General features: G+C 44.1%; 2 protein-coding genes across 2 annotated transcripts in view; one reads left to right on the top strand and one right to left on the bottom strand.

Annotated features, from left to right (window-relative positions):
* The window catches only part of REC114 (REC114 meiotic recombination protein), a 105,894-nt gene extending 98,118 nt beyond the window's left edge, over positions 1-7,776 (top strand). The window contains exons 4-6 of the mRNA XM_007478123.2: positions 818-1,033; positions 3,094-3,174; positions 7,523-7,776. Of these exons, the coding sequence (XP_007478185.1) occupies positions 818-1,033; positions 3,094-3,174; positions 7,523-7,705 (480 nt within the window). The 3' untranslated portion in view covers positions 7,706-7,776. The remainder of the gene's footprint in view (positions 1-817; positions 1,034-3,093; positions 3,175-7,522) is intronic.
* Positions 7,777-7,778: 2 nt separating this feature from the next.
* The window catches only part of NPTN (neuroplastin), a 73,636-nt gene continuing 55,435 nt past the window's right edge, over positions 7,779-25,979 (bottom strand). The window contains exons 5-9 of the mRNA XM_007478121.2: positions 22,061-22,194; positions 17,340-17,613; positions 10,535-10,556; positions 9,492-9,566; positions 7,779-8,924 (exon numbers count right to left, since the gene is read on the bottom strand). Of these exons, the coding sequence (XP_007478183.1) occupies positions 9,506-9,566; positions 10,535-10,556; positions 17,340-17,613; positions 22,061-22,194 (491 nt within the window). The 3' untranslated portion in view covers positions 7,779-8,924; positions 9,492-9,505. The remainder of the gene's footprint in view (positions 8,925-9,491; positions 9,567-10,534; positions 10,557-17,339; positions 17,614-22,060; positions 22,195-25,979) is intronic.

Below are 25,979 nucleotides of genomic sequence, written 5' to 3' on the forward strand. Positions count from 1 at the left end.
AAAAATAATCATTAAGCATCTACTGTGTGCCAGAAACTGTGCTAATCACTTTACAAATATTTGAACAACCCTGTGAGGTGGGAGTTATCATTATCTCCCTTTTACAGCTGAGGAAACTGAGGCAAATGGAGGTTAAGTGTCTTGTCTGGGGCCAGATGCTAGATTGGAATTCAGGTCCTTCTGACACTAGTCCCAGCACTGTCTATTCATGAGTGTACTTGCCATTCCTTTTATTGCACTATGGAATTTCAAGTAGGGACAGCAGTCACGGGGCCCCCAGAGCCTGTGTCTGCCCCGGGAACCTGAGAGACAGCCCACGGCCTCCTCACTTCCCCTGTCTCTTCCCCATTGGGCAGCCCTCGTGCGGCTCTGCCCAGCCGGGCAGTCTCCCTCCCCGGCCCTCCCGGTGGCTCGTGCCTCTTCCTCGCCCCCCTTTATGGTCACGGGGACAGGCTTTCTCACACGAGTGTCCAAAGGCCTCCGCTGAGGCTGCTCTGAGGGACTGAAGCTGCCCTTCGGCCAGCATCCTAGAATAGCTGCAGAGGTACTCTGGGGGTGCCATGGGCTGGCACATGGCCAGTTTCTCGAAGGGAGGGACTTCCGCTTTGGTCTCTGTATCCTTACCAGCGGGCATCCTCTTCCTGGCCTCGGAAGCCAGCGATTCCTTCCCTGCAGAGGCCGGGCTGTCCGGAGGCGGCCTCAGTCAGGCGGCTGGGATGGCCCTCTTTCTGCTTCCTTGCTTCCCCACCGCACCATTCGAATCCAGGGTGAGAAGACGGGCACTTAGTGCTTCCTTTTCTCTTTTTTTCCTCTAAAGGAGAAGAGTCGGATGTTCCGGGTGCAGTTTGGGGGCAACTCCGAAGAGCAGGCCCTGGAAAACTGCTTCGCCTGTGTCCAAAAGCTGGAGCAGTACATAACCATCTACGTGCCCGACGACCTGAGCCAGGAGCTCCAGCTGGGCCCCAGCCTGCTCATCGGCCCGGAGGGCCAAGGGAAGGACGGTGCGGAGACAGGCCTGCGCCATCAGCGCGGAGTAAGTGCACGCCAGGGGGGCAGCCTGACGGGCCGGCGCAGGGCCAGGCTCTTTCCATTCTAAATCTCCGTCTAGTCAGTACAAAGAATAAAGCAGCCCATTCTCGGGTTCCACAAGGGGTTTGGAGTTCATCCAGCGTAGCAAAGAAACAAGCATCCCGGGAGGGAAGGCTGCCCTGCTTTCAGGAGGACCAAGGGGGAGCCGGGGGCTCTCCCGGAAACGAGGGTCCCTTCGCGCTGCGCTTAGCCAGGGGACTCGAGTCTAATGAAGGAACACCGGAGAACACGTGACCAAAGACAAAGCCAGAGACCAAAAGAACTGGCCCACGCTTCAGGCCAACAGCAGGAGGGGCACCGCCGACCTCTCCGGAGCCTCTCCCATTCTGGGCGGCAGGACCTTTGGGGTCTGGTGCCCCGGCTGGAGGGAGCCCCTGTGCCGCTGAGCCGGCCTTTCCTGGGCGCCACGGCAGCCACCGGATGGCGGCTCAGGGACCAGGCCGCTTCTTTTCCTGAGGCCCGGATGGCCCCTTTCCACCTGCAGCCCCGGGGCGATGGGCGGTGCTGAGAGCTCCCTTTCCCTAATCTGCAAGCCTCCGGGAGAGCTGGATGCTGCCTATTTGTGCCCCGAGGGCAGCGGCAGGGTGTGTGATGGAGAGGACCAAGCTAGCTTGTGGAAGAAGCCGGGAGATGATGCGGACAGAATCCCCAGAACTACACCGGAAGGGAGGCCTGAGAGCTGGGCCCGAGGGCCTTCCCTGGGCCTCCGTTTACCCCAGGGGTCACGTGTGCATTATCCGCCTGTCACAGGACAGAGGCCTCGCACACAAGGTGAAGGGAAAAGCTCTGCTTTGGGTCTTGTGGCAGGCTAGTGAAATGGGAGTTGAAGCCGGGTGGTGAATGACATTTCCAGGAGAGAAAAAGGAGCAGGCCCGGTCAGAACGGAGGAGTTAAGGCGTCCAATACGGAAAAGAGGCAGAAAGAGGAAGAGGGCGGGTGCTTGTGAAGCCGATGGGCAGAGCACTGGGTGGTAGGACGGCGCGAGGGGAAGCTGTGCTCCCTGCTGACCCCCAACGGGGTCAAGACCCAGGGCTGGGGGGGGGGGGGGAGCATGAGAACACGAGTATGAAGACAGAAACGAGAGCAGGCAGGGAGCTCGAGGTGTTGGCCAATGTCTACCCCCCCCCCCCCCCCCCCCGGAAATTTAGCAGTGAAACAGAAGAGATCTGGGAAGGCAGACAGCAAAGGATTTGGGGAATATGAAAAAGAAGGGAGGTGGCCAGTATAAGAAACTCTGGAACAATAAGCAACTTTAAGCCTGAGAGCCTAAGACCTGCAGGTCAGCATGGATGCAGCAGGGAGTTTTATCAATGAGGCCAAGGTCTGTCTGCCACAATTCAGTTTAAGATGGCAGGAAAGTCAAAAGATCATCATGTTCCTCTTCCTCCTTCCCTGACCTCCTTGAGATACAGGCTGAGACAGCACTGGGTCAGAAACTAAGGCAGGATTGCAAAAGGACACTAAAAACGTGTTTACGAATTGTCCTGTCCTGTAGAACGACAAGGGGCCATTGGGCAAAATCACTAACTCCAAGCAAAATGTGCTCAAGTGAAGTCGTGCTCCTTCTGTCATCCAAGAGCATCCCCTGGACCGTCTCAGCCATGTTTCCAGTAATTCCATTCCCTGTTCTTTGGAGTCTATGACTCACAGGTTGCCTATAGATGCTCCTGGACAGGGAGTGACTATCAGCCTGTCAGAACTTGATGAAGATGAAATACAGATCATGCTTCTTTGACACAAACTGCTGGCACTTAAAAAGGGTTTGCAAGTGTAAAATCTAGCTCAGTTCAACAGAAATCCATGCTGTCCGATTTTATCAATGGGTCTTAATGTAATTATTAATAGTAGATTCCACATATATTTTGCTATGTTACTTATCTTTAAATTACTTTGAACAGTTGCATTTTTTTCTGAGATGTTCAAATTTAAAAGGGTGGCATTTTGAGAATCTTCTTTCCCTCTTCACATTTCATTTTTTTAAGTGTATATTCCATTTTATTCCAGTTACATCTGAATGTAAAACAGCATCATTCATCTTCCTACACCTTTCCAGATGGAAGGATAACAATGATACAGCTTGCGCAGGTAGAGCCAACTTCTGTGATCAGTATTTGACATGGTTTAGTATTTTTTTGACAAAAACTGTTGATTCTTAAATTTATATTTCACTTTTGGAATACCAAAAAAAAAAAAAAGAACCTATAATCATGATGAGAGCTTAAAAAATCAAAGGTAGAAGAGAATTAAGGGACTGTCTTTTTTTAATCCGTGGTGCAAGATTAGACAAGATAGTATATGGTAAAGGAGAATTGTTTTCACAAGTAAAAATAGGAAGAGTGGTTTTGATAGCAAAGGCCAGAAGCCTTTTAATGTGTGCAATAATTAGCCACCACTTCCCCAGGTGACTGAGGGGAACAGCCTCGGTTTAATTTTGATAATGAAATTTTGAGCTATTTCAGAGAAAACATTGAAAGTCAATTTGGGGGCAGTGGCAGCTCAGCTACAGTTTTCATATTTGAGGGAGTTTTCATTGCTAAGTGGCCTTCATTCTCACCAGCTCAGTATGGAAAAAGAGGCGGGAAAAGTGAGAGAATTCAGTCTTGATGCAACAGACCTGCTTTCTCAAGAGAGGCCCACCTGAAATGCTGCTTCGGTATGCTTTTTTTCCTCCTTGTAGTTTTGTTTTTCACTTGAGAGAATTTCTAGATTGCAGGCTGATGGACTCAGACACGACCTTTTTGAACATTCAGAATAGTAAAGGCTTTCCCTTTCAAAGCACTCCCATATCTAGCCAAAATTGTGGGATTGAACAAAGCAGAGACTATACTTTAGGGACAGGCAGAGCTTGGATGACCCCTGCCTGAATGTGCCTCCACTGACAGAAAATTCACTGCATCAAAGGCATTTCATTCATTCCTTACGCCATATTCATTCACTCCACCAATATTTTCCATCTTGCTATGGACAAGGTGTGGCCAGGTGGCAGGCCAGGCTCAGCCTGGGATGGGGTAGGGGAGTGAAGAGGAGCCTTACACGACCCCCAGGGCTGCCTGGCCATTGGCCTCCAAGAAGGGCAGTTCAGAAATGACTGGGCTGTGGATAGCCAAAGCTCCACAGGAAGGAGGATCTGATCTCCTTTGCTCTCCTGTCCCTTGCCCAGTCAGCCATTAGGGCTTTCCCAAGTAGTGCCCAGACATTCCTCCCCTCAGGCTACACAGAGGAGGGAAAGAAGGAAATATAATAAAGGGGCCCAAAACGCAGATTCCTCAGATGCTGTGGAGGTTGGCCAAGGTCCTGACCTAATGTGGGTTTCTTGAATTAGTTTGGAAGCGCTTGACTTTGGCTATCAAATAAATTGATCCATCCTGTCCCAGAACACCCTTTTTTGGTGTCCATGTGGATTATCTGAGGAATTCCAACCAAAAATCGGAACAATCCTTTTGGTTAAGAAAGTAGGAAGATTTCCTCTACTTTTAGCCCTAGGTATGCTCTAGCCTCTGCCATACTGGTTACCCTTATTTATGAAAGAATTCCTTCCATGGAATTTAAGCATTAAAATTTAAGCCTAATTAACAAGCTTTCCCATATTCGCTGATGTGCGTTAAAAAGAAAAAAGCAAAATTCCTTACCTTCTGTGTTAGTATCATTTCTAAGGCAGAAGAGTGGGAAGAGCTAGGCAATGGGGGTTAAGGGACTTGCGGAGGATCACGCAGCTAGGAAGTGCCTGAGGCCAAATTTGAACCCAGGACCTCTTATCTCTAGGTTTGGCTTTCTATCCACACTGAGTCACCTAACTGCCCCACGGATGTCATTTTATCATTTCTTTCTCACTGCAATTCAAGAACATTTCCTTTCTTCATCCCTCTCAAGACCCCCATAATCAAAACATTTCACTTGCCCTAGCTCAAGGCTTCCCTAGCCCCAAATGCTCTCTCATCAAGTCTATGATATGGACATCACTTTTAATGACTGATATATATTAATTTAAGGTCGCCAAGGAATTCACTTAGGAAATTCCTAAATGAAACACTCAAGTCAGAATGGAGTTTTATGATAATTTAATTACAACAGGAGTAAGGAATTATTAGAGGGAGAGAAGGGAAGAGAGAGAGAAGGAAGAGGTTAACTCAACCTCCTGGCAGAGCCAGAGGGAGCTTTAGGCCTTGGAAGGCCAAGGCAAGGAAGGGAGTCAGTCCTTTCACTCACATGACCGATTTGAAGGAAAGCTGTCTGCGGGCCTCCTCCCACCTTGAGTTTCAGAATCGAACTGAGTCTAGCCCCTGTCCACAGGAAGTGAGCAAACTCCAGAGGCTGTTCTCTACCTCACTTCCTGTGCCTCACACGTGCCAATGGTGGCTCAAGCTTGGCTTAGGATAGCTGGGGGGGGGGGGGGGGGGGAGTTAGTTATTTCTGATTTGTCATTATCTAGCACATGCCTGTGTAGTGTGGGTGGTGTGCACATTCTTGGGTGCTAGACCAAGCAAGATGGAGGAAATTTAAAAATCTCAAGTCTGAGGAAACCAAGATTCATTTAGGCCAATATCCCTGGCCATGTAGACCACTTTGCCACACCTTCTCCAAGTCTCACTACATCCAGTTTTTTTCCTAGAAATCTTCTCTAGAAAAGCTCTCCAACTCACTGGAGCCCTTCCTGTTCTTTTAGCCAGTACTGGATTCCACCAATTATTTGTCCTTTGTACTACAGCATCATTATTCTCTTCTCAAGAAAAAATAAGAAAAGCTGTCAAAAGAACTTTGTGACAAGTATCAAGTGCTAATGCATCAAAGTAATAAGAATTGCTATGTAGTACTTTCAAGTTTGGTAAAACAAAAACAAAACCTCTCATGTGAGGCAGGGGCAGACACTAAAGGTTTTATTGTCCTAATTTTTAAATAAGAGGAAGTTGAGATTTAGGGGTCTTGGGGTCCAAGATTATTTACAAGCCTGACCTTCCATCTACTTTAACAAGCAAACTGCATAAGCAGATGACAGCACTTTAGTAAAACACGCTTTAAATGTCCTCCTGCCTTCTGCAAAAGCAAGAGCTTTTTCCTAAGCTGAATTCTTTACTGAGGGCTTTCATAAACACCAACAGGGGGTTTGATAATAAAATGCTTATCCTAGGTAAGAACTTAAAAAAAGTTCTGATAACCAGATTTCAGTCTAAAAGGTTTCTTTTGTAAAATGGCACATGTTTTATCTGATGACTTTAAAAACACTCTTCTGAGGAAAGCAATCGTTGGCTTCTCCAAACAGTTCTATAAAAACAGGAGTTAAGAACCTCCCAGGTTTAATCTAAAAGTACTTTAATTTTCTAAGCATACAAGGAAATTGTGCTATGATGATATTAACTGTTCTGATTGAGAATGTATTTGAAATACCATCACTTCTGGTGGAATGAGGTATGTGTTCCTAAAAATGGCCCAAGAAAAACCACAGAGGAACTCAAAAACATTGTCACAATACTCTAAAAAAGAGAGAAGAACTGAATAAAAACAGTAGCACAGATTTATACATGTAAATGGTTAAGAAGTACACAAGTGGCCACAAAGGGCAGTGGCTGTGGCCGTGGCGTCCCAGCTCTCAACAGGCACTCGGCTTGGCAAAGTCAAGTCCTTGCTGGAAAGAGAGTGACCATGATGAGCAGAAATTTCCAGGGCTTCACTGGGGGCCTTCGCCATGATGGAAGTCAGGGTAAGGGGCAGAGTCAGAGCATCCCTTCTCAGCCCACACCTCCTTCTGCACCAGAAGATACACAACAGATATGCCACTTTGCCTTGAAAAAGACCTGATGTTTGTTGGTAGAAGTGGTGCAGTTTTCTGTGTTCTCTTGCTGTTTCTCATTTTTGAAAAAGCTCATAAGCAAAAACAATTCATATCATGCGGAAATTTTTCCCCAATATAGCAATCATGTTGGAACAAATCAAGAGTTTTCACAATAAGCAATAGAGCAAAACTGACTAATTTTACAGTTGGGTATATCTTTTATGGCATTTAAACTACAAATTGCCCAGAAGTGTTGAGATCTAAAGGGTCCAAGAACCACAACACTGGACTAGGTGATGCATTTATTTCTATGGTTCTTCCCTAGTTAAGCCTCTTTTTCTTACAGGTGAGGAAACTGAGGCCAGGGAAGTAAAGAGCTGGGTTCAAGGTCACACAGCCAGTAAAGCAAATAGCAAACTCATGGTGCACCCTGAATCTCCTGACAGTATAGTTTCCCTACAGCCTCTACTAGACCAAGCATTTGATTCATTAGTATGGAATACTTTTATGATGTGTATTCCATAAAATGTCTATGTGAAGCTTCAAATAGAAGACTTCCTTTTTCTGACAGAACCATGCAGGTAAGAAAGGCATAGGTGCTGCAGAATTCACACTGACTTAATTTCATTGCTCAGTAAATTTGTCTTGTCCTGTCTGTCTTTGCAGTCTGTCCTGACATCAGCAGAACTACCACTTGCTTATGAGCAAGCTGCATGGAATGCTGGAGAGTTAGGCCCCTTCCTGAAGTTATGCCTCATGGACCAGAATTTCCCAGCATTTGTTGAAGATGTGGAGAAGGAACTAAAGAAGCTGATAGGGTTGGGAAATTCATGTACTATGCATAAATAAGTAGCTGTACTTATTGATAAAATACTTTCCCCCAAAGTTAGTTAGTAGAATAAAGATTGTTATTTCAAGCATCTTTTTTCTTTTATCGATGTTTTATTTTTAAAAACTTGTGAATCCACTTTTTTATACATCATTGCACATCAACAAATACACAGAACACAAGTTCATGCATCGACAGTTCTGCACCGAATGAGAACCTTGTCAGGTTGTAATTCTACAATCAACTGTTAAATCAACATGAGAAATTACAGTGTCAAACTGAAAAGTATAATAATTAGTTGCATAGAATATTACCATGCTTATAACACTTTTAAGACCACTGAAAACAAAAAAAGAAATTATAAAAGTCTGCCTGAATTAAATGTACAAAGAATATGGTTCAACATATCAGTGCAAAAAGATTTAAGAATTTACATGATTTTAACAACAAAAATCACTTAAAAAGCAATCATTCATATATATAATGTGTATGTATGTATATGCATATATACATACATATACACACACACGTATATACTTTCTGATGTATTTACTCATCATAACTGCTCATTAGACTGTCCCAGCATCTCATTAAAGTCTTAGGTTAAGCCCTTAAGATTATAAATTTCAGTTTATATTACTCCTCTTTTAAGTACCAGAACAGCAGAATTCTCTCACCTGACAACATACAATAAGGAATGAATATCAGCAGCTTAAAAAGGAATCAAGCATTTACTGTGTTTTGGTTTTCCCCACCCCCAAAAATATAAATATATATAATATATATTTATATATATATACTGTATATATTTTTAGGTTTTGCTGTACTTTACAAAAATGTATCACTAGATGGCAGCAGTGCGATTTAGAGCTTTGCCAATGTAATAGCTGCATCAAGTAAAAGATGGCGCATGCATGAGTGGTCCTCAGAGGACCTTTTTTACTTCTATTTAAATATTTTCACAAAGGAAAAAAATGCAACATTCACAGCACATCAAGCCCCAAATAGTTTACACCTTCTACACTGAAGCATTGTTTAAAATGTTTCTGGCTAGGTCTTCCTTATGAGAGAGGCTAAATAAGGCATGCTTTAGACAGTCGTCATATTGTTGCTCACTTGAAAAATCAGGAGAGGAAAAAAGAAAAAAAAAGTCAAATACAGCTGGAGTTAGAGAACCAAAGAGGTCCAGGCATAAAATTTAGCAGGTCATGTTGCCACCAGTCTCAGGAAACTAAAACTCTGTGAAGAAACAAAGGATTGGAAATTTTAAAAGGAGACTGCTCTTGTGATCAGCACCTTGGGAGGCAGGGCAGAGTGAACATTCCACAAAACTCGGGTCAAACAACATGCTCAGGGATGTGGTGTGAAATTCTGATCTCCATGTGCCAAAGGAGAGAGAATTTGGCACGTCTGCTTATCCAGAAACCGTGCCCTTACAGAGGGCTTGGTGGACAGAGCGTGAGTTGGTGGCCTCCAAGAACAATCCAGCCTGAGAGTGTCATTGTTGTTTGGCCATTTTCAATTCTGTGGTCAGTGAAAATAGCACTGTGCAAGATGTTGACTGTGTAACACTTCAAAACATTAACTGGAATGATGCATGCAATTATGGGATTCAAACAACTTGGCTGCAAAGTGTTCCTTCTCAGTCACTGAGCGATACACAAAGAACACTGCCTGCAATCTGAGGACCCTTTCAACTATGTATCCCCACCATCTACCAAAGGAGAAGCACTTTGAAAATAGAGGTCAACAGATTTCTAGTTCATTTGAATGTGACTGCAAATGTCTGAAGAAGGCCATACTTACATCGTAAGCAGTACTTAATTTGTGTTTCTCTGGCGCAAGTTTTTATCTTTGTGATTGTTGGTGGAGTTGGTTTTCCTTTGGAGGAAAAATTGCATCATAAGAGTTAAATTCAAAATCAATAGAAAATTTTGAAAAATTTTAAACACATGGAAATACAGGGAACCTTTCACTTGCTGCCATCCCTGGTGTAGTAAGAAGTTTTACTGCACACGACTAAATAGAAATGTTTTCTGTAAGCTACTGTATTTCATTTAGCAGAACTTTTGACTCCCAAGACAGCATACAGCCATCTTTCACTTTGTTGTATTGTCAACTTACTCAAATTCAAGAATCTATTTTTTTCTAATTGCAAAATTGTACGTGTTTCTTACATGCTGTTATAGACTTGGTTATTAAAAACCCTTTAGGGGTGAAGAGTGGGGAGAGGAGCTAAGTGGACTTCATTACACTTTTACTTATTTGGGAATCTCCTGCCTACTTTTTCCCCTTCTCTACCCCCCAGCCACTCCATCCTCTTGCCATAAAACATCCCCTGAATTCACAATTGCAGCATCCTTCCTCCCTGATGTCTATAATGGCAAGTCATTGAGCCGTATTATCGAAATTCACTAGCAATCCTTTCCATTATTTATTCTAGTCTAAGAATTCAAATTCTTAAATTTTAGAGCTAGAAGAGGAACCCTTGGAGATTCAGAGGAATTCCTTCATTTTAAAGCTGAAAGAGACTGAGTCACAAAATGTTTTTTTTATCAGTTTGAAATTTTGTGGTACATCAGTTTTACCTAAAATGAGACTTATGTACACTAAATACCTTTTAGAGAAATTAACCGTATTGCATATCCTGAGAATCAAAAGATCAAAACTCTGGCCAGTACTGAATCTAAGAGTTACACACTCCAACATTCACTTTCATTCATTATCTTCCCTCTTGTTATTTACTTGCTATTCCAACTCATCCTACTTTATTTCACCTTAAATTCAAAAGAATTGAATTTCATTCTATCAGATAAATGACTAAGGCAAGCACTAGAGAAGGTACTTACATTGGTCCAGCTGGTTCATCATCTACAATAGATATCGGGGTTCAAATTTCATCGAAAGATAGGGGAAGAAAAGAGATAGAGTGTGCAGTTAGATTCTGTACAAAACTGTACTGGACTAAAAATTGCAACTTGCAAACTTGTCTATCCATAGCATTTATTAAAAGGCCATTCCACTTGGTAGTGCAAAAGACTCATGGAGTTATTTTTCTGGTTTCAAGTTTTTAATGGCAGGTATGTTGTTTCAATGGTTTTAGTTAACACTTGGGATGCTTGTCATGAAAAACTGCAACTGTAGTGGACAGATAGCTGCAATATCGTCATACTCATCTTGTCCCCAAGTTCCAGTGGTTCACTCTTAAATAGATGAGAAGACAAACCAACATTTCAGTTGTAAAATCCTGCTGTATGTTTTCTTGAAATGATTGCAGTCTGGAGCCAGTCTTCCAATGTGGATGGACTCACAGGCTCTCGATGGTTACAAACAAATCTTGGCCTCCCCCAAGAAATAGTTCTTTTTTCCCCTTGATGTTTGTAATTATAGTGGGCATCGTTAGAGTGGAGAATAAGGGAGGTGGTGGCCTAGGAGGCCAGGACAGGTAAGCGAGGCCTCTGATAACAAGGGCTGCCCTTGGCCAGCTGTGGGTCACATGCTCCTTAAAGAAGTCAAAGGCAAGGTCCACCAGGAGAACCTAGGCTCTGCCTGCATGCTGGCCACAGCGGATCTAAAGTTATGTTTTGTTTCGGAAGTTTTTCAAAAGAATTCGGTCCTCTGAGTTTGGCCCTTGTCGTACAAATTTACAAGATCCAATTAGCATTTGACAATGACTATTTAGGAGGTTTTTCTTTTCGGGCTCCAACTAAGGGTGTTCCAGGAGCTTTCTAAGCAGGGAGATAAAGCAATCCGGGAAGGGGAGGGAACGCTCAGATGAGCCATTTGACACATGAGTACAATCACCAGGATGCAATGAAACAGAAGCATTTGGCTTCACTCAAGTCAAACTCTCAGCAGGATTCCACAAGGGGGCTCGGTGCACATGAAGCAGGGATGGAAGTCACAGTCTCAGTGTAGGCATCTGCATGAGCACACACCAGGAGGAATGTCTGTGGGAAGGAGACATTGCTCCACCTGTACCTTCGAGGCAACGGAGAGGCAAAGCTACCGCCAGCACACACAGTGACCGGAGCAAAAAAAGAGTTCAAAAAAGAAAGAACTGACCACAGACCAACCACTCAGCAGCCAAACAAGGGGCTAGCGACACCCCGGTGTCCACAGGAGTCCATCACTAGCAACGTGACACTCACTATCCAAAAATGGGCACAGAGAAAAACTAGGACGACCAAGACATCCACGGGCTGTGTATGCGGTGGGGGACAGACAAGGTAAGTACTGACACAAAGCACAGACTGAATCCTCCCCTCACGAACACCTGCCAGCTCCCACCGGCGTGTCGGGCCCGAAGAGCTCCGGGCTAGGGACGGGCGCTGCTCTGGGGGGATGGAGAGCAAGACCGCGGCCAATCAGGAGTGCTCGGGAAGGCTCCAGCGGGGCCAGCGGGAAAGCCCACCTTCTGGCGCGAGATCTGACCCTGAAGAAGAGCCGCAGCGGGCTACCCAACTTCAAAGAAAACAAAGGCCCCAAACGGTGTGGCCGGTCTGGCTAAGCTTCGGAGGCCGCCAGCCTGGGACTCGAGGCGCTCCCTGCCCCGAGAGCTTCCCTCCACATGGCAAAGCGTGATTCTGGGTCTTGGCTTAATGACGCCATTCGGCAGCGGAACAGGCTTCTGACGTGCAAAGGGCTGCATGGAGGTAGGTGGTGAGCGATGAGGAAGCAGTGTGGGGGCCATGCCTGTGAGTGGGAGCCCTTGTGATTCACGCTAACTGCTAAGCCTGGGGAGCCTCCCCCGCCGCCCCCGCCCTCCCTGGCACATCCTTTTCTAGAGGTTCCAAGGAACAAAGGGAAAATGCACTGCCTTTCCACCCCGCTGCTCGGGACCGCTAACTAGCCAACACACCCACAGTACAGTACGGACAAAATGGGACTCGACCCCAAGGAGAAGTTCAGGGGAGGAGGAAGAAAACAGAAATCGGGGAGGGGAAAGGTACAGAAATCAAAAGAAAAGAAAGATTCAACAGCAAACTGAAACCCAAATTAGTTGTGAACGTGAATGAAGTAAACTTGAAGAAAAGTGTTAACACCATGAACTGTGCATCGTATAGACTGAAGCGGAGAGTAAACAAACTCCAAAGCATGCAGATCGCTCACTTACCACCATTTTTAAGGGTATGATGCAATTGAAGGGGGAAAAAAAAGAAGTCATAGTAACCGACAGATATCAACATCACCCCAAACCCTCGGGCTTAGCTAGGACTCTATTACTCAGCCAGGTCAGCTGAGATCCCTGCCAGGGACGGAAACGTGTGTGTGTGTGTGTGCGTGCGTGCGCGCGTCCTAGTCTACCTGGAGACGTGGATGTGAACTCCTGGGCAGGGCTCTGGAAACCTGGGATTCCTCCCGAATGGGCAGACTTCCCGAAGGGATGCACTAAGGCCCTCGCCCTTCCGGAAGGTGTCTCTGAATCTCACTGTATATAACACAAGATGACCGTCGGGCAAACGGATTTTAAAGAAAAGCACGGCAGAGATCGCTCCCTCATTATTAAGAGTTTAAAATGTGAGTTGTGGAAGCTTTGAGTTTAGCATTTCATTAACATTCCGCCCTTACCACCTTTCCTCACTTCCCTTAGAGGGAGGGATGTTCCACCAAAGCCCAAGATGTGCCTGTGATCAAACAGTGCCGTGGCGGCTTTCATTTCATCTGCTCTTGGCTGTCACATTCAGTACAAGACAGTTGGTTTCAGACGTTACTTTTATGACTTTCTATGCATTGTTTTGTTACTGATCTGCTTATTTTTGCTGAATACACATTTTAGAGCTTTTTGCTTTCAGGCCTTCAAGAGGAGTTCAGATTGGCTGGGAGTTAAAAGTCTTTCTCAACGTCTGAATGATTCTAGGATACCAACTATATCGGAGCCACATTAAAATCTGGACTAGTCTGTGAAAATCCCAAAGGGGTCTTTTTGTTGGCTTATAATTTTCCTCCTTGATGAAGCATCCTCCTCCATTCCTCCAACCCCAACAGGGCCTAGGATTTGCTGTCGCTGAAATCACTGAAATGATGGAAGCCCTCCGTAGTCCTCTTCCCAAGCACTTGTCACTCTCATAATCTCCCAAATTGTAATGCATTTCGAAAAATCACATTTTTATGGCACAGTGTTTTCATCTGGCCTTCTCTGTGCCTCTCCAAGTACCGAATAGCTAACCTTTTCTATAGATATCCAAAGGCAGATTCACAATTTTCTCTCTGAAAATTTTTTCTCTATGCTATGAGACACACCCTTGTCCCAAGTAAGTCCTTATTAACATTTTCTTAAGGGTTTAGAGAAGGGTAAAACTTCCCAAAAGTGTGCTAACGCCCTACGGTAATCCATTCCAAAGGAAATCCATGCCAGGGGGTCTGGGGATAATGTAATCCTCTCTAGATTAGAGGGGCCACTGAGAAAATGGTCCGACTTTTTGGCTACAGGGCTTTAGGCCTTTTGTGGGTCGGTAGTTGAACCTTACCAATGTAAAGATTTTAAAGCAATCTGTGCCCCGGAGAATTTCAACAGTGCAACAAAAATAATTATTCCACTGTGCTTTGGATAGTGCTGTACAAGCATTTGTTTTTCAACCTAGAGGACTAGGATATCAAGAACTGGTGGGCTGAACAAGATGTGAATAATAAGTAAAGAGTTCACATGCCCAAAAAAGCAGTGAGTCTGAAATGGAACACAGGCATAGCTTGGTAATAAAGCACCCATCTGGCAGAGAACAATCACGTCAGCTCTAAAAAAAGACTTCTGTTCCCATAATGGTATCTAAGAAGCCAATTCAGAGCTGGGGGGGAAGGATGCCCCTAAGGTGTGTGCTGATTGGCCTAGAAACTTCTCTTAGCCTTCTATCCACTCCAAAGACTAATCAATGGGGGGGGGGGGGGGAAGGAGAGGAAATGGAAATGAAATAATATCTGACATGAACTTTTCTCTGGATCATTTAGGGCTTTGTGAGGGGCTGGAGTGCATGTGTAAGAAGGGAAAGGGCATAGGGAAAACAAAGAGAGACAAAAGGACTAGGGAAAAGGCATGGAGAGTCCAAGAAGTACACTTCTGTATCTGTCAGGCATCAGGAAAGGTTCACAAGGATAAAGAGGAAAACATGGGAGATGGGGAAGAGGAAATGCTAGAGGGAGCACCGGGAAGCAAAACCTGTACCATGCTGGCTGTCAGAAGAAAAGTGAGGAAGAGAGAGGCACAGTGGGAAGGTCAGCATTGCACATTTTCAGCTAAATGCGAATCGGCACTCGGCTCCCTGGGCACCTTCTTCCTTTGGTGGCTCACACTTACCCCACAGGCAGGCAGGGAAGCGGCCAGACGGGCCGCTTTAGTAGGTCTCTTTTAAGCTAAATGACTCTTGAACAAACCAAGGCTCTTCTGGTGCCACCAGAGGACTTGTCAGGAGCTGATCTCCACGGCTCTCATCATTTGTGACAAGGAGGAAGATGGAAAGAGGGCGGCTTTCCCGGGGCAGTTCTTGGCCCACCTGGCTACTTGCCTCTCCCCAGCCTGGGCCATTAGCCCAAGACACTAAGGGGCTTCCCACACAAGTCCTAGCACGAGGAGGAATCAAATCGCTGAGCTTGCCGCAAGCCTACAACCTCTAGTCGATGCTGTTTTTACAAAAATCTAGTTTCAGAGCCTCCATTTCAGCCTCTCATCCTTCCCAGGGAAACGATGAGAACCAGATTTAGCAGAGCAAATAATGCTCTGCAGTTTGAGCCTTTTATTCCAGAGGATGAAAATGTCCCCATCTGGGAGGAGCGAGGCCTAAAGGCCCCCCAAAGAGCCTTTAGGCTCTTTGACAGCATAACCCAAGGAGCTCTCCTTTTGTCCTCTAATGCAGTTTCTCTCAACTAGAGGCTACACCACAAGGAGGTTAGAAAAATCTTAAGCCTGAAGGCATTAGGGCTCCAGAGAATTGTACATTCGAGCCTTTTCACCTCAGAAAACAGTAGCTCTACAGGCCGAGGCAGGGAGAGACTGAAAGCCCAGAGAACCTGGTAGACTACGAGCTGTCATAAATCATTAAGAAGGGAGGTGGCTCAATGGATAGAAGGCCAGGCCTGGAGTTGGGAGGTCCTGGGTTCAAATATGGCCTTAGCACTTCCTGGCCGTGTGATCTTGGGCAAGTCACTTAGCTCTGTTTGCCTACCCTGAGTCCTTCTGTCTTAGGAGTTGTTTCTAAGCAGAAAATAAAGGTTTAAAAAAAAAAGTCATTAAGAGGCGAGCCACCGGCCGATGCAATGCCGTGGTGACAGTAATCCCCCTGCAAATCTATTTTCAGGTTGGGATGAGCAGACACTACAGGGAAGACTGCTGAGTCTTGGGCACACAGCCCGAAGCAACAGTGATTAGAGTAAGAACCTTCTCAGCCTCTAACTTTCATTCTACTTAATCTAAGCAGGAATTTGGGGTGAGGAAGACAAATTCATCCAGAATAACTTGCGACCACACTCAGCAATTTGATGTCTCTAAGCATTTCTGTGTCACATTCCATCAGTAGAGGCACCGGAATGGCACGTGCAGAGGCTGAGGCTCTGTCCTGTACTGAGAAACTGCATGAATGACGGGCAGGTTCCAAACAGCCTCCAAAATAGTGGCCTCATCAATGCTCCATTCTCCAGATCCCTGACTCTGGGTAAAGCCTGCATCTTAGGAGTCACATTCTCTCCCCAGTAGGCAAGCAGCCTTGGAGAGCCACTGTGGGGAAGTGAAAGCCCTGCTGCCAACTCAATTCTGCGCCCTTTGAGTGCACTTTCAAAACTAAAGCTATGCTGCTACTTACTCCACTCGACAGAGGGGGGAATTTTGATGATTTGAGGAATGAGAAGGGGGTGGGGGAGAGGGGAGGTAGTAAGAGCCTCCACCTAGTTTTAAGGCCCTCCTACCTATTTTAAGAAGTCAGGGTTGGAAGAACACCGTAAATAAAATTATCTAAAGAGGTGATTTTTCCTGAGGTTCACTCTATCCAAGATACACCCAAAACCAAGCTAGCATGGTGGCGATTCTGGGGGCCTTTGAACTGAGTATGTTTGGTCTTCCACAATCTCCCTGTACTCTCTGTCTGTCGTCTCTCTCTCTCTCTCTCACATCTAGGGGGCTGAAGGAGGGAAATTCAAAGAGCAAGTGATCACAATGGAAGGCAGCCTTGAAAAACATTTCAGAGTTTTCCACCAAAGGAAATACAAAAAAAGCATTTGGCTCTAATGGTTCCTCAATGAATAATCAGATTGAATTTGGGGCTGAGTTAAGAGAAATTCCTAAGAAGCTATAAGGAATCCTAGCTCTGAGAAAGTTTAGGTGGCCAAAGACTATGTGGAAGGTTTAGAAAAAGTGTAGTCTTCTCAGGTTCCAATCTTGTCATACTAATATTTATGAATAACGAGATGGAACAAAAAACTTCAAAATGCTGTCATTCTCTACAGTAGGCTAGAAATTCAGAGTTCTTAGGAGCTCAGAGACAGAGCTATTGCTGTGACAATAACTCTAAGCAACCAACAAGGAAAAAGATACAGGATTATTTTTTCACTTGGGGAAAAAAACCACAGCCTTCTTCCAGCTTGGATCCTGGACTCGGATAAACCCTCCCAGCTATGACAACCCCACGAACAAATCCCAAAGTTATAGCTGTGTTCTGGACATGCTCTTACCGTCTGGAACCTCATCTGGCCTCTTCCTTTTTTCATAGATCAAAATGATCACCACAAGAATGATGATTTCAGCCAAAATCCCCAGAAAGGGCCAGAGGGGGGCCAGGTGGCTCCGCACTCTCAGGACAGTGACGAAGGAGTCTGAGCCAATGGTGTTAGTAGCATTACACTCGTACTCTCCAGGATCTTCTGTAATTTGGAGGTTAATGATGTACAGCTCAGTGTAGTTTTCTTTGTTGGTGATGAAGAATCGGCCAGAGGTGTTGACTAAGTCCTGCTCAGGCAGAAAAAATGAGAGCAAACAAGGGTCAGGGTAAGGTAAGGTAAGCCAGTGCCCTGTCATTTGAAACAAGCCAGTTTTCTTGGAAGGAGAGAACTTGGGAACCTTGCTCCTCAAATCTCTCCAAACTATAAAGATGTGGCTAGCACATGTCTCAAATGAGAATTAGGAAAAGCTTGGCCCCAAACCAAACTGCTCTTTGTCAAAGAGGAAACCATCAGAGGAAAAAGACCAGGCCTAATTAAAAGCCTGAATGAGAGAGCCCTATCTGACCTGTCTGTGCCTAGCAGCCAGTGGATCTAAGAGCAACTTTACTTCTAGCTTCATCCATTTGGTCTGGAGATCTCTTAATCCAATACTAAGTGATCTGAGTCAGAAGGTCTCCTGAACCAAATCCCCTCTTTTCCTTTGCTCCAGTCTCTGAGAAGGAGGTGGCCCTACTCCTTGACCTGGTATCCTTGAACACACGATCCTTTCTCCATTGATCATCCCTCTCTCTTTGTCTTTTCAATATCTCTAAAGCCATTGTTTCCTTCTCTTCTGCCTGTAATTAGACTTGGGTCTTCTCTAGTCTTAAAAAAATAAAAAACTCTCTATGACCCTGCTACTTCTCCCTCGGCTAACATCCTCTTTCTTCTTCATCCCCAAACTTCTAGGAACACTAGTAGTTCATGCAGGCTACCTCCGGTTTTGTCCCACTCCTAAACTTTCTGCCATTGGTCCACCATTCTCACAGTCCTACTGAAGCCTCTCTGCAACACCACAAATGAGTTCTGAATTGCTAAGGCCAACGGTTGGTTCCCTCAGGACTCCGCCTTCTTGATTCTTTTGAAATATCTGACAATCTTCACCACTACACTTCCTCCCTGATGAAACGTATAGAATTATAGATTTAGAGCTAGAGGGACAACCCACCCCACCCCCACCATTTTCCAGACGAACTATTAAATGACTTTGTCAAGGTCACACAGGTAGACAAGTGGCAGAGACAGGATTTGAACCCAAGTTCTTTAACTCTTAATACATGCTCCAGCCACAGTATCGCCAAAAGTCCTTCCCCTTTTATCAATCAACAAGCATTATTAAGTACTATCTAGATGTCAGATACTGGGCATACAAATGGAAAGGATAAAATAATCCCTCCTTGCAAATAGTTCAATGAGGACAGTAAGTTCTTAAATAAATATATACCAGATCAGAGAGCAAATAAAAATAACAAGTTCATGACAGTTTGGGAGAGAAGATACTAGCAATTGAGGGGATCAGTAAAGGCTTTGTGTAAAAGGTGGAAATTAAGCCAAAATCATTAAGAAATAAAGGTCGTCTAGGAGGTAGTGGAAAGTAGGGAATGCACCTGGAGCCTGGGAGGTGGCCAATTTAAAGGAACTTGACTATTATCATCCAGTTGTTTTCCAGGTTTCTGACTCTTCTGCTCATTCCTTTGATGGTTCTTCTCCCTCCTACAGTCCCTGAGTAGAGGCAGCCCTTGCCTCTTTTACACTTCATTCACTTTCATTTCTTCAGTGCAAGTAACTCCTGAATCAGTCACTCCTCTGAGCTTCATTTCTAGTTGTGCATCACAACCCACACAGCCCACTGGAGCTTCAAATCCAGCATTCCAATCACCTAATCTAAACCTTTTGGACTCTCATTTCCCTCAAGCACAATAATCAATCAGTTCTTTACTCCTGCCAATGTTTCCTTCACAATTCCTTTTGCATCTGTCCCCTCCTTTCCACTACCACCTTATTATCTATCACCTGAACTATCTTAGAAACTCCTAACTGACCTGCTTTTCTCTCTATAAGCACTGCTTCCAAAAGAAGCATAATTATTTTACTATCAATGCTCCAGAATCCTGCAGAAAATTAGAGGCAGAAGATGTCACTCTTACTTTTTATGAAAATGCAAAAGCACTAACTGGCCTAAAAAAACTTCTCTCTTCCTCCACTTCAGAATTTTTTGTTTGACTGATTCACATTTTCCATGGCAGCTAAATTTGGAACAAGGGGAAGATCAAAGAAGGGAGAGGACTTACTCGGGTTGGCTGATAATAACTGATGACAAGATTAAGCAGAACACTCAACTCTCAATTTTGTTTTTAGATCCTTTTCCAAGGAACATGATTCTTGAACTTGGAATGGCAGAACAAAAATGGCTCTGAAGGAGTATAGAGATGTGAATAGATGGATGACATTCAGCTGTCTTCAGAAGTTCAAGTTACCAGATTCAGAAAAACCACCCAACAGACTCATGCCATCTTCATAAGCAGGATTTATATTGTGAAGTGGATTTGAAATTGATGGAAGGGCTGGACCTATAACACCTAACCTTTAAAAATAGAGATATCAAATAAATGGGAGGACCCCTAGGATTAATCTAGGGTATTCAATATTCTTATCAATTACTCAAAAGCAAAAACTGTATGCTTATCAAATCTATAGCATGTTATATATCAGCCAGGATCCAATAAGATCACAATAGGCTAGAATGATGGGGCCCAAATCAGGTAAGATATTATTACAATATTAACCATACTAAATTATATGGATAAATATAAAGTTCTATACTTAGGTTTTTAAAAACAGCTTGACAAATAAGAGGAAGCCATTGGGTAGAAAAGAGAGAGGGAAATGGAAAAGATCAAGAGTTTATGCCAGACTAATAGTTAAATTGATATATGTCAACATGGCAGCCTAAAATTCTAAGGCTTAAGAAACATATACTATCCCAGAATGAGTAAATGGTTAGATCTGCTCCAATATGTTATGGTAGTCAGAACACATCTGGATTACTGGATTCAGCTCTGTGTACAAAGCAAATTTTAGGGAAGAAAGGTAGCAATGTGTCCAGAAGAGGGCAACAAGGATGGCAAGAGAACTAGAAAACATGCTATCAAAGGATGTGCTGAAGTATTTTTAGCTCCTGTTTGGCACTTAAAGTCCTTCAAACCCGATTTCAGCCTACCTGCCCAACATCGGCATATACTACTTATTCCCTTTCACATGTGATCAAGAGTTCTTAACTGGAGGCTCATGTATAGACTTCAGGGGATCCAGAATGTGGATGAGGGGAAAAAATTCTATTTTTACTTTCACTAACCTCTAACTGTAATTTAGTATTTCTTCAACTATAAATTTTTAAGAAAATTATTCTGAGAAATGATCCATGGACTTCACCAAACTGCCAGAGAGGTCCATGATACAAAAGATAGTTAAAAACTTCTGCTCTAAAGTATGGTCAAATCAGCCTTCTAGCTTTTCCTCACACAAAATATTCTACCTGCCTTTTCCCAGGTTGTCCTGCATATTTGCAGTGCCCTCCCTCCCTAACTTCTATCTTTTAGAATTCCTTATTTCCTTCATAACTCAGTTCAAATGCTCCCTACTACATGGTCATTCCCCAGCTGACTGCAGCTGTTGGTGCCTCCCCTGATCTCCCCAGACAGAAGGCAAACTAGTTGAGGGCAAAGATTGCTCCATATAGTCTCCGTATCCCTAGATCTAGCAGCACGAGACATGTAACAAACATTTGATGAACATCTGGTGCCTGGCTGACAGCGTGAAGAGACCGGTGACACTGACAAACATTCAGGGGTCCGGAGAGGTGCGATGTGGGGAGAAAAGGTGACCTGTGTCAGAAGGGCCACAGAAGCCGGCCAATCAGAGGTGAGGTTTATTTCATCACCACTGGCATTTTATAGGCAATGTGACATAAGCTAAAGGATTGGGTAATCTTTTTACAGACGATGGTTAGTAAAGATTTACAACGTTTTAGTACAATGACTTAGTTTACCTCACTGAAGCTTAGACAGTTTTCTATAGGATAATAAATCACAGGTAAATATGTAACCATCTAGCCCAGATTCTTAGGGAAATGTTTGCTTCAGTGTGTAGAACAAGGACAGCCAGGAAGAGCCAAGAACTTATCAGGTACTTTGGGTGAGATCACACGTGCCTGGTTCTAGCTAGCTGATGGCTCTGATTTGACTGGGGCCTCCTCTCACTACTGGGTGCTACATGTCTTGGGATGGCCTAGAGTAATATGGAAGAAGAGACTGAATGACTGGAAGTTCCTTAAGAGCAGAGATTGTCTTTTGCTTTTCTGTGTATCCCCCTTGCTTAAAACAGTGCCTAGCACAGAGCAGGCAATCTAGCTACTCTATAGAAGGGATCCTTAATCAGATACATGTTGGATTAGAAAGCCTTCTCTTGACCTCTAAAATCGGGGGATTAGGAAGTCAACTCCAAATGGCACTCAACATCGGAAATAATAGTAATGGTGAAATTGACCCAGCACGTCTCATGGCTTTGGTTCATTTTAAAACCTGCTCTATTATCTGTTCCCTGAAGAGCAGTCTACAGAAAATTCAATGGCCCCTAATTGCTGGAAGGCCATACTAACATTCCAAGGCCAAAGATTATGAGCTTAATTCACTCACCATGAATATGCCATTTTCCTTCTTTCTCCATATCCATTCTGGGTGAGGGTATCCAACTGACTTACAGTACATCAGGGCATCTTGCCCTTCATTCTTGTTCTCACTTCTTTTGTGGCCGGTGATCTCAGGAAGAGCTGTAAGATAAAGATATGTTTAAGGGGCAGTGCTATCAGAGCCCAGGTAAATGCTAAGGTCTAACCTAATGACTTGAAGGATTGTTTCCAGCACTGATGCCACCAGCTCATTCATGAAGGAAAAGCCCAACCTAAACATCAGAACAAAGAACAATGACCAGCCTTTTACTCAATCCCTTTCCCTGGAGAGGCAGAGAGAAAAATGCCAGGACACAACACAAAGATTCCAGGTGTAGTGCTCCAACCAACCAGAAAGGTACAATATTCCCACAATACACATTTAATTGCCTAAAGTTGAGTATTAAAAACTCATTTTCCCAACATTCTACCCCCAAAAAAATCATTAAAAAAAAACTTCCCAACCATATAAGACTGCTACAAATCACTCCTAAGAGAAATGTAAATCAAAACTGAGTTTTTGCCTCAAACCAGGAAAATGGCAAAGAAGACAAAACATAAGAATACTATGTGTGCATGTGGTAAGGAAGACAAGCATACCACACCACTTGGTGGCGTTATGAATAGTTCAACCATTCTAAAATGTAATTTGGAATAATGGAGGGGAAAAAGTGACTAAACCATGCATATCCTCAAGACTCAAAGATTACCATGCTGGGGAGAGTTCTGACCTCAAATCATCTCCATCTCCATCTCTCCCACAAAAGGTCTAGAATATTGCCAAACGATTTAGAATAGCATTTTCTGAAGTAGCCAAATAGATGTCAATGAACTGAAAAATAGCTTTAAAAAAATGACTGCAATATAAGAAATAGTGAATATGAAGGATTCAGTGAGAGGCACAGAATAAGAAACTGATAAAAAAGATGAAGGATGATGATAGAGATGGAGAGAGCTGAAGGAGGTGGTATAAAGACAGAGAGAAAAGAATGAGCAGGAGATAAAGGAAACCAAGATGGAGGGAGGGGGAAAGAGCAGGGGTAGACTGAGTAAAAGGGAAGAGAAAGGTAGTGCGAATAAAAGAAGAAAGCCAATGACATTTAGATTCAGAAGAGGGATGGATAAGAAAGAAAAAAGGCATTGACATTTCCAGTCACAAATCAGCTCTCTAAACCTCAGTCAAAACCTCTCAGCAATGAGGTGAAGAGGCAGAATGGACCAGGCTCAATCCACACAGTAGACTTTTCAGATCAGCACCTGGTTGATTCTTAGATCTCCAACTGACCCTTTGGAGTCTTCTCTGTGCCCTGATTCCTTAAACAAATCTTTGATTTACCTTCAAAATAAACATTTCCAACACCAATCCCAACAAAGGAAACCTCATGATTTTCAGATCCCCCTCTTTGGGGAGCAGGTCAGGGTGCAGAGATAACCAGAGACTCACTATTCTCAGTTCTGCCTTCTTGGCCTCTTCCCATGCCACTCCCTGGTCTTGATCTTTCCCTCCTTAGTTTCCACAGAAACCCTTTCTCCATTCAGAAAGTCAAAGCTAGTCCAGGGACATGCCTTATCAAAAGCATTCTGACCACTTCCACCCCCTCCCCACCCAGGGCCTTTACATGTCAGATGCCAAATATTAGTGCAGCCATCCAACTTACCTTGGGCTGCTCTAACTGCTATAAAGGTTAGTGGTCCAAAAATCCTCACTGGCTTTTGTTGTAGCTAAATGCATTAATAACACACATTTCTGAGTTCTCTGACTGAACAGCACTGTCTCCCTCTAATCCCGCTTCTGGGGCCTCAGAAAACATGCCCTTCTCTGGCTTCTCCATCTACTAGAGGATAGAAAAAAGGAGATTCTAAAACTGTGTACATACATTCTCAAAAGCTACCTGCTTCAATGGTTCAACTTTGAGAAAAGCAATCTTTGCTACAGCAGAAATGTAGATTGTAAATGTCCAATGCTTACTAGCCATGTGCACAAGGCCAACAGGCCACAAGGAAAAAACCCAAAGGACTTGGTACTAAGTACTGCTAGTTCCCACCTTGGAGAAAGGTCGATTTTCCTTAACCTCTGTAGACCCAGGAATTCTGACACCTAGAAGAAAAAGTTCCTACCTATGAAGCACACGTGTGCTGAACACTGGGCTAGGAGGAATATATTCAAACATAATCCTTGGACAAAGGATATGCCATAAGCTGGTAGGGGACTATCAGAGTAGCAAGACAACCAGGAAGACAAAGGTTATGGCCAGGGAGGTCCAGAATACTGATTGAATGAAAGACAAGAATGAATTAAACTGCACTAATTCTGTATTAAGCATCATCCTAAACTCTGAAAAATACAAATACAACAGCCAAGACATTCCCTCTCATTTCTGTGGGTTGTTAATTGTTGTTTGTTTATTTCTAACACTCTTTTCTTTTTAAATTTTAAGTTCCTGGTTCTCTTCCTCCTTCCCACTGAGAAAACAAGCAATATACCAATTATACATGTGAAATCATGCAAAACATGTTTCCATATTAGCCATATCTCAAACAAGGCAAAAATAAAGAAAGTGAGGAAATGATACACAGATACTTCAGTTTGCATTCAGAGGTCCTCAGTTCTCTCTCTGGAAGTGGATAGCATTGTGCCATACTGAGTCCTTTGAAACTGTCTTGGCTCATTGTATTGATCAGAGTAGCCAAGTCTTTCACAGTTGATCTTCATTAAACGTGGCTATTACCTGGTTCTCCTCCCTTCATTTGGCATCAGTTCACACAAGACTTGCCATTTTTTTCTTCCTAAAACCATCTCCCTCATCATTCCCCACAGCACAAAAGCACTCCATCATAATCACATGCACAACTGATGGGTATCCCCTCAATTTTCCACTCTTTGTCAATACAGAAAGTCTGTCCTCAAGGAGCTTTACATTTACTGGAGACAACAACACGCCCAGGAGTGGTGAGTGGAACCAGAGGGAAGACACTGACCTAGAGCAACAATGGGAGGAGAGGACAGACTGCACCAGGGTCATACTAAGGCTGTGGAGAAAGGTGTGAGGAGGAAGAGAAGTGCCCCAGGGCTGGAGCGTTCTGGACCTGGACTCTTGTACAGCCCAGATACCAAATATGTTATCATCTGAAGAGTCTGAATTCAGGAAGGACACTGGGAATTGTATCTCCTGTATTGGGGGAGACTGGCAAGGAAAGGGCAGAAGCTAAAGAGATCAGAGGGACAGAAGTATGCTAGCTTGTCTGCAGCGAATGCTTCAGGATGTGTTGCTAAGGGGAGTGTCTTTGACACCAAGTATAGCAGCAAGAAGCAGAGAGCTTGAAAAGTCAGAATCAGCAGAGACCAAGTAAAGCAGAGCCAGCTTCATCAAGGGGAAAAAGGAGGAAAGGGGCAGTCAGGGACCAGGTGGAAACTGGCCCACTGGGAGAAAAATAGTCCCAGAGGGTAGAAATCCAGTGGTTTTCTACAGGGCTCTTATCTGTGTCAAGCAGAATTCAGGACTGAGGGAAGAAAGTGAGGAGCCTAAACCTGGGGATTGAGTCTGAGGGACTGCCTGCTAGTTAATATTCAAACTCTCTGTAGGAGGGAAAAGGGGCTTTTATTGCAGGTTTTACTTGGACACACCATCATCAAGGGCCATCCCAGGTTAAGGTCTTTACACTGAACTTTTTAAACTTCCGTGTGTGTGTGTGGGGGGGGGGGGGCGGCAGGACATGGGTACTACTTTGGCTGGTGAAGTTAAAAAGACTTCTAAGAATGCTTTTAAATGCATAAAATACATTTTAAATAGATAGGACTACAATGGAACTAAGTATAATGGAATTTATTGTTGTTCTGTACTGTCCAAGGGGTTTCTTGCCACAGATACTGGAGTGACAGGACATTT

The sequence above is a fragment of the Monodelphis domestica genome, chromosome 1 (assembly GCF_027887165.1).
Source record: "Monodelphis domestica isolate mMonDom1 chromosome 1, mMonDom1.pri, whole genome shotgun sequence".
In the NCBI taxonomy this organism is placed as follows: domain Eukaryota; kingdom Metazoa; phylum Chordata; class Mammalia; order Didelphimorphia; family Didelphidae; genus Monodelphis; species Monodelphis domestica.